The 11,341-nt window shown below is 50.5% G+C and overlaps 1 protein-coding gene across 1 annotated transcript; it reads right to left on the bottom strand.

The window, feature by feature from the left end:
- Window positions 1-2,339: 2,339 nt before the first annotated feature.
- LOC135174368 (zinc finger protein OZF-like) lies at window positions 2,340-8,535 on the bottom strand. The gene is made up of 4 exons (XM_064141638.1): window positions 7,900-8,535; window positions 7,520-7,841; window positions 6,657-7,045; window positions 2,340-2,360 (listed from the first exon to the last, which is right to left on the bottom strand). Exons 1-4 carry the CDS (start codon window positions 8,533-8,535, stop codon window positions 2,340-2,342), a joined length of 1,368 nt encoding a protein of 455 aa, XP_063997708.1.
- Between the last annotated feature and the right edge of the window lie 2,806 nt (window positions 8,536-11,341).

The following is an 11,341-nucleotide window of genomic DNA, read 5'->3' as shown; positions in this document are numbered from 1 at the left end:
TTTGGGTCTTTAAAATACCCTTCCCACAGAAAGTCAATACTCAGAATGCAAGGTGCATCAGGACTAGTCACTATGGTGTGCTTCTCCCACATATTCCTGGTGAGGCTTATCTCAGCCTGCAGCATAGTCAGCTCTTGAGACCCACTCTGTGACTCCTGAAATTGTTATGGGTTTTGTCTCTCTGTGGCTTGAGGGTATCAGAGTGCACTGAGTATCTGTGTCCTTCAAAGCTCGGTACTTCTCTGCTTCAGAAGTGCCAGGCCATTTCACAAACACATCCCAGGATACTGTTAGCCCTGTCCTCCGCCTGGCTGGAGACAGGGCAACTCTAATGATGAACTTGGTTAACACATGAAGCACATGGACCTGAGCTGCTGGCAGAACCACCCCTCAGACATGAGGATTGCCTGTGGGACACTGGAGCAGCCTCTCTTCTGGAGGAGTTATTGCCAATATTGGCATCCTGTAGTTCCCTCACTCTGGCCCATAAAGCTGAGGTGGGCTGGCCATGCCATCTGTCCATGTTCTCACCATGGTCACGGAGAGTTCTCCACAGTGAGCCCCTAGATGTCCCCTGGCTGGCTTGGGCTGGTGTCTTACGAGGAGGAAGACAGTGGTGTGTGTTTCTTCCAGCTGAAATGTGTACCGATTCAGGAGGTTGTTGTGGTAGGCCTGATAGGCCCAAAATAGGCTTATACATGTCCTGCCTTGCCTAGGCATGGTTTCTGCTCCACCAGAGAGGCAAGCATGGGAAACAGACACAAAAGAACCTGGAGTCACTGAGTCTGGCCTGCCCAGGGTCCTGTGGTAAACAAGGTACACACACTTGGCTTGTGCCTGCCTAGTGGAAGGCCTGTGCTTTTCCCAAATTTGGGTAAAAGTGAGCCTATGGCTTTGCCTAATATGGTATGGTTTAGCTAACTGCCATCCTGATTGGCTATCCTTGTGTCCAAAGGGCAGTTAATTTTATCCACATTGATAAAAGGAGATATGCAGGTGAACAACCTGCTTTTGCTTCCCTGCTTTGCTTCCCTGCTCTTTGCTGTGCTCTCTCTGCTGTGCCCAGCCCTGCTGCTATTGCACACTGCCTAATTGTTTGCCTGGTGAACTCCACTGCTGTGAGTTGCCAGGAGCAGACCCTGGATGTTTGCACGCCTTTGAACCAACCCAATGGGAGATGGCTCATGCAGGAGCCCTCAGGCCAGTCCACACAGGACAAGATGTCACAATGTGCTCTGCACTGCAGCCAGAAAGAATTGTCCTACCTGGAGCCCTTGGCAGAGAGCACCCAGGGAGAGCTGAGGCCATCCCCCAGGATTTTGAAGTCAAGCCTGCAAATAAGCTGAGGCCAATTCCACTCCAACTGAAAAAAAAGATACTCAAAGCATATGGCAGTTGGAGCTGCCTCAGAAGTGGTTGGTACTGAAACACAGCTCCTCCTGGCACCTAAACTGTGCTGGGCTGGATGTCCAAAGGAAGAGTCTCCTTTACCCATCATGCAAGCAATGCCATGTGGTGTAAACTGGCCTGCACTGACAGCAAAACAGGCTTGAATATGGAGCCCAAAGTATCCAGGAATCTTAGGAGTGACCACAAACTGACCAGAAGGCAGACATTCTGGGATGTCACCAGAGGAAACAGAGGTGACACATGCTGAGAAGGCTCCCACACACAACGAACTGCCAGGTAATGAAAGGAGATCTGCCCTAGTCACTGACAGGTCCTGACACAGGGAGGAAAAGCACTGAAGGTGGAAGGCTGCTGTGTGGATTCACCAAAGCTGATGAGGGAGAAGGTGAATCAAGTCACTTTGCAGTGCTGAAAACATCTAACTGGCTTTAGATTTTGCTGAGGACAATGCATATGCCAGAAACGTATGCCAGCAGCCAGAACACCACGCTGGGCTTTGAAAAGCAAGGCCTGTGGTGACAATTGTCCTGGAGTCCTGTATACCCTTAAATTCCTCTCCCTCTGTGGCTTGAATGGGAGAGGAAAAGCTGCCTGTTTCCCCCCCTCTGCCTTGCCTTTCAGGCGTGAAGGGGGAGAGCAAAGGGTCCTTCCGGCAGGAGGGGTGCCCGTGCAGTGCCTGCACTGGAATTGGGCTGGTATTGGCTGTGCCCTTCGCGCCTAAGGAAGTGGTAACTCTGCTCTTTATCTAGAGAGGGTATAAATATTGGGAGACTTCCCGCCTTTGGGGTTCCCACCTTGGATTCATTCCTGCCTGAGCGTTCTGCCTGCCTGAGAGTTCTCCCCCCTCCCTCACCTCACCTGGATACAGAAAGAGCTGCTCCAAAGGACTGCTACAGCCGTTAAGGTCTTTTGTGCAGACCTGAGTACCTCTAACGATCCTCCTGCAGCTTCTGAAAGAGAGCGAGAGGGACAGGCTGCAGGAAGAAGTCAGCCAGACCATGAGTTATTTTGGCTCAGCTTTATTATTAAGTGGGAAACGCTATTAATTAATAGCTAAAGCCTTTTCCAACTTCTGACTTCCAAAATAGTCAGATTATCGATGGCATCCTGTAGATATTCTCAAATGAGCTGAATCTGGTAATAAAAACTAAATTAATTTCTGTATATAGTCTTGGGGGTGGGCTTCTGGGAAAATAAAATAACTCTACTTTTGTATAAAATTCCTGACTCAGCCACATTAATTCCCTGCCTCTACAACAACAATACATAGCACTCCAGAAGGAGTTGAGTCAGACAATGGAATTCATTTGTGAAACAGCCTCATAGACCCTTGGGAGGGGAGACCTTTAAACACTGGGACACATCTAGCAGAAGCCACCTGTTTAGTTAGCACCAGAGGATCTGCCAATTGAACTAGTCCCGTTCAGTCCAAACTCCCACATACTGCAGAAGGAGATGAAGTCCCTGTAGTGCACGTGAGGAATATATTAGGGCTGATGGTCTGGGTTAGTCCTGTTTCAGGCGAAGGCAAACCCATCCATGGAATTCTTTAGCTCAGGGACCTGGGTGTACCTGGTGAGTGATGCAGGAGGATGGAGAAGTCTGTTGTGTGCTGCAGGATGATTCAGTGTTGAATTGGAACAGCCAGTGAATTAAACTGCATGACGATAATTGCTAAATGCCTCTGCTGGATCTGACAGAGATGTCACAGAAGAAGGGGTGGATCATGTCCTGCTTTAGGCTAGGTTAACTTTGTTCCCAAGAAGTTGAGAGGGCCACACCCAGAGCAGCCAGGTGAACCAGCCAGTGGGGCAATCCATACCATACAGTGCCAGGCCTGCTATAAAGGGGAGGTTTGTTACGGGCAGGTGTGGTTGTTTCTGGCACCTGGCAGCACTGGGTTTTACATCACTCCATTTACCACTTCATCTGTGTTGTTACTGCTGTGGCTCCTTTGTTCTTTCTGTTTGCACAGGATTAACACTCCTGGAAGAGTGATCTTGAACCTGACCCCAGGTGGTCTTGACCCCTCCCCAGGGGTGGGTCTGAACACTACCAGGTGATGGTGGTTAGCCCACTCCTTCCTGTCTAAGATACATAAAAGCAGGGGGAACTTCCTGTTTCTCTCTCTCCTCTGCCTTCCTGCTCACCAGAAATCACCACAGTATCCCAGTATCACCAAGGTTGGAAGAGACCTCATAGATCATCAAGTCCAACCCTTTACCACAGAGCTCAAGGCCAGACCATGGCACCAAGTGCCACGTCCAATCCTGCCTTGAACAGCTCCAGGGACAGCGACTCCACCACCTCCCTGAGCAACCCATTCCAGTGTCCAATGACTCTCTCAGGGAAGAACTTTCTCCTCACCTCCAGCCTAAATCTCCCCTGGCACAGCTTGAGGCTGTGTCCTCTCATTCTGGTGCTGGCCACCTGAGAGAAGAGAGCAACCTCCTCCTGGCCACATCCACCCCTCAGGTAGTTGTAGACAGCAATAAGGTCACCCCTGAGCCTCCTCTTCTCCAGGCTAACCAATCCCAGCTCCCTCAGCCTCTCCTTGTAGGGCTGTGCTCAAGGCCTCTCCCCAGCCTCGTCACCCTTCTCTGGACACACACAAGCATCTCAGTGTCCCTCCTAAACTGGGGGGCCCAGAACTGAACACAGTAGTCAAAGTGTGGTCTAACCAGTGCAGAGTACAGGGGCAGAATGACCTCCCTGCTCCTGCTGACCACACCATTCCTGATGCAGGCCAGGATGCCATTGGCTCTCATGGCCACCTGGACACACTGCTGGCTCATGTTCAGCACCCCCAGATCCCTCTATCTGGCTGCTCTCCAGCCGCTCCGACTCCAGCCTGTATCTCTGCATGGGGTTGTTGTGGCCAAAGTGCAGCACCCTGCACTTGGAGCTATTGAATCCCATCCCCTTGGACTCTGCCCATCTGTCCAGGCAGTCAAGGTCCTGCTGCAGAGCCCTTCTGCCCTCCAACTCAGTCACATCTGCCCCCAGCTTAGTGTCATCTGCAAACTTGCTGATGCCTGACTCCATGCCCTCATACAGATCATCTATGAAGATGTTAAAGAGGATGGGGCCCAGCACTGATCCCTGAGGGACACCACTAGTGACAGCCGCCAGCTGGATGTGGCACCATTCACCACCACTCTCTGGGTCCAGCCCTCCAGCCAGTTCCTAACCCAGCATAGAGTGTTGCTATCCAAGCCATGGGCTGACAGCTTAGCCAGCAGTTTGCTGTGGGGGACAGTGTCAAAGGCCTTGCTGAAGTCCAGATAGACCACATCCACAGGCCTCCCCACAGCCACCAAGCAGTCACCTGATCACAGAAGGAGATCAGGTTGGAGAGGCAGGATCTGCCCTTCCTAAACCCATGCTGGCTGGACCTGAGCCCTTTGCCATCCCTCAGGTGCGCTCTTATCACCCCCAAGATAACCTGCTCCATCAGTTTCCCTGGCACTGAGGTCAGGCTGACAGGTCGGTAGTTCCCAGGTTCCTCCATCCCACCCTTCTTGTGGATGGGGACCACGTTGGCAGTTTCCAGTCTCCTGGGACCTCTCCTGTGAGCCAGGACTGCTGGAAAATGATGGAGAGCAGCTTGGCCAACTCAGCTGCCAGCTCTCTCAGCACCCTGGGATGGATCCCATCTGGTCCCATGGACTTGTGGGTGTCCAGGTGGCTCAGCAGGTCCTGAACTAATTCTTCATGAATTTCCAGGGGAACACACTGCTCCCCGACCCCATCCCCCAGTTCAAGAGGCCACTTGCCCTGAACTCCTCCCTCCTTGCTGTTGAAAACTGAGGCGAAGAAAACATCCAGGACCTCAGCCTTTTCTACATCATCAGTTACAGTATTCCCCTCCTGGTCCAGTAAGCAGTGGAGGCTCTTCTTGCCTTCCTTTTAGCACTGATACATTTATAAAAGTGCTTTTTATTGTCCTTCACAGAGGTGGCAGCCTAAGTTCTAGCTGGGCCTTAGCCTCTCTAATTTTTCTCCTGCATAATCTGGCTACCTCCTTAAACACATCAGGAGAAGCCTTCCCCTCCTTCCAAAGGTGATACACCCTCTTTTTCTCCCCCAATTCCTTCAGGAGCTGTTTGCTCATATAGGCTAGTTGCAAACTCATCCTGGTTCCTCTTGGCATGGACATTTGAAGAGGTGCAGGCAGGATCTCTTGCAGATGTGCAGAAACCACAACATTGGTGGCACTTTTTACCATGTTGTGAGGCACTTACTGCCTTCTCTTGGGAAACTTGAGACACTTAAATTTCTGGGTAGTTTAAGCCCAAAACATCAGGGCTAAGCTGGTCTGAAGCACGAGGCAGAGCAGAACATGTTGTCCAATCCAAGAGCAGTGAGGCAGGGCAGCACACACTGAGGCAGAGCAATGAGGCAGAAGCAGCACTCTGACTGTGACTTGGCTCAATTTATGTTATTTGCCTGAGTGTAATGGCTCCTTTGGCCACGGAAATTCACCAATCAGAATGGCAGTTGCAAAACTGACCATATTAGGTGAAGCCAGGGCTTGCTTACTCTTATATGGGCAAAACATTCAGAAGTGCATAAACACCTGTGGGTACCTGTTTATCACTTTGGGAGGGGACATAATGGCCCAAGCCTTTGTTTTCCTCCCATCCTTGCTCCTCCCCCCCATCAGCAGAAGAATGGAGCAAGCCAGGACATGTTTTAGGCTTGTTAGCCTTCCACAACAAATAGAGTCTAGAGGGGAAGTCCTGGGCCTGTTACCCACCTTTAGTGCCCTGGAGGCCCCCTGAGACCCCTGCAAGATTGCCTCCAGAACTCTCTAGCTTCCCCTCAAGACACTTTGGAGCTGCTCCTAAGGCTCCTCAAGATCCCCACATGAGACCTCCCTGAACTAGGCACACGGTTGCAGCCCTGGCCCTGAGGAAGAAACGGCCCCAAGATGGTCTTTTTAGAAATAAATGTCAAAGGATAAACAGCAAAAAGACAACACTCTGAGTTGGGTTTTTCATTATCATTGGGAAGCTTTTCTTTAACCTCTAGGAAGTGCAAAGCCTTGTGAAGCAAACAGCCAAATCCCAGCCCAGCAGCGGTGGCAGTACTGTCTGTGCTGACTCATCACTGTAATTATTCTCAGCAGCACGAATTGATGCCCAGAAGGGCAGAGGGAAGTTTGTGTCTGAGAGACTCGGGTGTAAAAGAAACAATTTCATTTCAATCTGCTGGGAAAAGTCCCCCAGGGGGCTCACGTTTACCCTGTAAATGCCGAGCTCCTTGTATTTCCGTGTCCCCCAGTATTGGCTGGTCACTGGTGTGGGTTTGAATGTTCTGGGTGAGCTTGATCTGTGGCTGAAGCTCTTGCCACAGTTGGTGCAGGTGAAGGGCTTCTGGCAAGTGTGGGTGCGGTTGTGCTGCATGAGGTTGAACCACTGAGTGACACTTTTACCGCAGTCACCACAGACATATGACTTCTCATCTGTGTGAACACGGTGGTGGTGGGTGAGATCGAAGTAGGAACTGAAGTTCACACCACAGTCAACACAGCCATACAGCTTCTTGCCAGTGTGGGTGCGGCAATGATGGTCTATGTGGGAGCTGTCGGTGAAGCTCTTGCCGTGGTCGTTACAGGTGAGAGGCTTCTCACCTGTGTGCACTCAGTGGTGCTGGGTGAGATGGAACCTGCAGCTGAAGCTCTTGCCACAGTCAGCGCAGGTGAAGGGCTTTTCACCTGTGTGGATGCAGCAGTGCTGGGTGAGGACTTGCCAGTGATGCTTTTGCCACAGTTACCACAGCCATATGCCCCCTTACCACTGCAGGTGCGACGGTGCTGGGTGAAGTTGGGCCTGCAGGTGAAGGTCCTGCCACAGTCAGCACACTGGAATGGCTTTTCCCCAGTGTGGGGTGGACAGTGTGGTTGAATTTGGATCTGTATCTCTTCCTGCAGTCAGTGCAGCCATGTGGCCTCTCACCACTGTGAGTCTACATGTGCTGCACCAAGGCTGAGTGCTCACTGAAGGTCTGCTGGCACTTGGTGCAGATGTTGGCAATGACTTTGGGAATTGTTAGCTTCTCCTCACTGCTGCACAGTGCCACCTTGGAAAGGTAGTTGCAGAGGTACTGTCATCAGAGTTGCCACGGAAGCTCTTGCCACTGTCACTGCAGTTGCAGAGCCTCCTGCTAGTGTGGACATGGCAGTACTGGACGAAGTGGGAGACGTGGCTGAAGGTGTTGTCACAGCCAGTGCAGGCAAAGAGCTTCTTGTCAGTGTGGACACGCCAGTGGGTGCTGAGGGTCTTGCTCCAACAGAAGGTCTTGCCACAACCAGCGCAGTGGTATGGCTTTTCACTGGTGTGGACACGATAGTGCCAGAAGAGATGGCAGCTGACACTGAAACTCTTGCCACAGTCACTGCAGGTGAAGGGCTTCTCATCAGTGTGGACCTGCCAGCGAGCAATGAACATGGAATTCCCCTGGAAGCTTTTGCCAGTCACTACAGACATGTGGCCTCTTGCCGGTGTGGTCATGATGGTGCCAAAAGAAGCAGGAGCTGTGGCGGAAGCTCTTGGTGCAATCGGTGTAGGCAAAAGGCTTCTTCCTGTTGTGGCTGTGCCAGTGGGCAATCAGGGTCAGACTGTGAGTGAAGCTCTTGCTACAGCCTGCAGAGACATACAGCTTCTTCTCACTGTGGACCTTGTTGTGCTGGGCAAGTTTGGCACTGAGGCTGAAGCTGTGTCTGCAGTCACCACAGACAAAGGGCTGGGCACTGTGGTGGGGGCAGTGAGGCTTCACCACCTCTGAGCCAGGTGGGAAGCTCTGCCCACACTCAAGGCACTGATTTGGTTGCTTCAGTTGCATAGAGGGGGCTAATGTGGCTCTGCACTCCACCTCTTCATCATCATCCTCTTCTTCATCCTTCTCTTCTTCATTCTCTTCTTCCACATCATCCCCTTCATCTTCCCTATACTCATCATCATATTCATCCTCCTCCTCATGTAGTTCATCCTCTATGCCTTCCTTATCCATGTCTTCATCACCCTCCTCTTTCTCAAGGCTACACTTTGGCTCTTCCAAATGATTGTCCAAATGGTACTTCTCCTCCTCCAGGATTTTGTCCAAGTCCTTCTGGGTGGCCATGCTGCTGGGGGAGGGGCACCCCTGTGCCCTTGGGCAAGTCCTTGGGGACCAAGTGACTGAGAATTAAGGACACTGTGTGACCTTGCAATGCAGGGGTCAGATCCCCAATTCCTGTGTGGAGTTCCCTGGCTCCAGTGCTAGGGGTACTGAGCACTCATGTTACATACCCATCCCAACCCTCCTGCCCTGAATGTGCAACTGACCCCAAATCACTTGGAGATCAGGGAGTAGAGCCCCCAAATTCCCAGCACAACCAATGACCCTCAGAGCCCTGCAATGGTTAAGATGTGGTGCTGAGGAAGGTCTGGAGGGGGTTAGGAGGTGTCCAGGAATTAGGCAGGGGGCTGGGGTCTTGCCACTGTCCCAAAGCTAAGTTCTTTGTTCTCTGAGCTACTCCAAGGGGCAAATCTGCAAACTCTGCTCTTGCCAAGCCCAGAAGCCCAGGGCTGATGGAGACAACACAGCCCCTACCAAAGAGATCAAAGGGCTCAGAGGAGAGGACTAATCTGCAAGGGATGGCTCAGCACTGCCCAGAGTTCTACAGCAGCATGGCCACAGCAGCCAGGCAGGGCTGCTGAAGATGAGAGGGCTAAAGAAAGGGACACTCAGCCCCTTGCCCAGCACACAACCCCCAGCAGACAGCTGCAGGGCAGGCACACAAGTGAGGGGCCTGAAGCCAGCCTCTCCCAGGCCTTGGCTGCAGGCTCCTCCCAGCATCTGCCCAGGGCTCTGCTGTCTGCAGATGCATTTCCTAGGATCTGTTGCTCTGGCCCCAGTTGACTCCCTGACCCTGCTCATGGATCAAACACTCTGTGCTCAGCTCTGCACTCAGATGCCTCCTGCCAGAAGGGCCCTGCACAGGACCATCACTTAGGCTACTCCCCAAAAGAAGATCAGAGAAGATCAAAACCCTTCTAAAATACTTTAAAAGGTTATTAACTGCCGGAAAAATACAATCACCAAAATGCCTACAAAACTCATGAAAACCTTTAAAATTTCATTAAAAGATCTTAGAAACTCTTTTGAAACTGATTCTGAAGAGATCTCAGTGAGTTGCTAGGCTTACTGATGTGTTTGACCTTTCAAAAGTGCTTCAAAAGGTTTACAACTGCCCTAAAAATCAGTATCTCTTCAAAACTCCTAAAGACCCCCAAAACCTCAAAATATTTTCAAATCTCTAAGAAAAAAATCACCAAAATGTCCTTAAAAACTCCTCAGAAGTCATTAAAATCACTTATAAACTCTTAAATCTAATTTCAGAGAGATTTTAATGTCTTGCTGCCCTTCTTTAAGCCTTCCTTATACTGCCAAAAATGTTTCAGGAGGCTTAAAACTGACTTAAAAATCATCAATATCTGTTAAGAACTCTTAAAGACAAAACAAAATTCATCAGGAGTTTTTTTGCACTCAAATCTCTTCATAAGGACACCTAACAGAAGCAGAATTTCTTTAGAAGTCATTAAGAACTTTTCAAAACTTAAAAAAGCTCATTTGGAAGAGATTTTAATGACTTTCTGGGCTACTTCAGGCCTTCAACACCCTAGAAAAAGGCTTAAACAGGCTTAAAACTGCATTAAAAAAGCATCAACATTTCTTTAAACTATTTAAATGCACCCCAAAAAAATAATTGAAACCTATTCAAACTTTCTAGAACTTTTAAAGAGCGCAGCAGAGGTTTTGAGGTTTTATGTTCTCAAAAACTGCAAATATTCCTGAAGTCATCAAAATGTCTTAAAAACTCCTCAAAACATCTTTAGAAGTCAACAAATCCCTTCAGAACTCAAAACCTCAGGTGGGGTGCAGGGAGCCCTGGGGCTGAAGGGGAGAACACAGAATCAGTCAGGGTTGGTAGGGACCACAGGGATCATCTAGTGCCAACTTCTCTGCCATGGGCAGGGGCATCCTACCCTAGAGCAGGCTGGACAGAGCCTCATCCAGCCTGGCCTTAAACACCTCCAGCCATGGGGCCTCAAGCACCTCCCTGGGCAACCCATTCCAGCCTCTCACCACTCTCATGCTGAAGAATTTCCTTTCCTCCCATCTAGGCTGAATCTCCCTACCTCCACGCTTGCTCCATTCCCCCCAATCCTGTCACTCCCTGATAGCCTCAAAGTCCCTCCACAGCTTTTTTGTAGGCCCCCTTCAGATACCGGAAGGCCACAACAAGGTCACCTGGGAGCCTCCTCTTCTCCAGACAGAGCAGCCCCAACTCTTTCAGCCTCTCCTTGTAGCAGAGCTGCTGCAGCCCTCTGAGCATCCTCGTGGCCCTTCTCTCGACACGCTCCAGCATCTCCACATCCCTCTTGGAATAGTAGTGCCTCCAGGAGGATCTGCTCCATGATCTTACCAGGCACAGAGGTGAGACTGACTGGCCTGGAATTCCCCATCTCCTCCTTCCTACCCTGTTTGACAATGGGAGTTCTGTTTCCTCTTTTCCAGTCAGTGGGGACTGCCAGGACTTTTGGAATATAATAGAGAGGGGTTTAGCAACCTCATCTGCCAGTTCCCTCAGCACCCATGGGTGTATCCCATTGATCCCATGGACTTGAACACTTTCAGGTTCTTCAGGTGATCACAAACCTGATCTTCACTTACGATGGGCAGCTCTTCCTTCCAGTCCCTGGCATTATATTTCATGGCTCCAGGAACATGGCTGGAGGACTTTGCAGTGAAGACTGAGGTAAAGAAGTCATTGAGAAGCTCAGCCTTTTCCATGTCTCTTGTGACCATTTCACCTGTGTCCTTTCTGAGGGGACCCAAACCTTCCCTTAGGCTTTTTTTTACCATTAATACACCTGTAGAAATT

Source organism: Pogoniulus pusillus, unplaced genomic scaffold, assembly GCF_015220805.1.
Source record: "Pogoniulus pusillus isolate bPogPus1 unplaced genomic scaffold, bPogPus1.pri scaffold_62_arrow_ctg1, whole genome shotgun sequence".
Classification (NCBI taxonomy): Eukaryota; Metazoa; Chordata; class Aves; order Piciformes; family Lybiidae; genus Pogoniulus; species Pogoniulus pusillus.
This window is presented reverse-complemented; position numbering and strand designations above follow the sequence as displayed.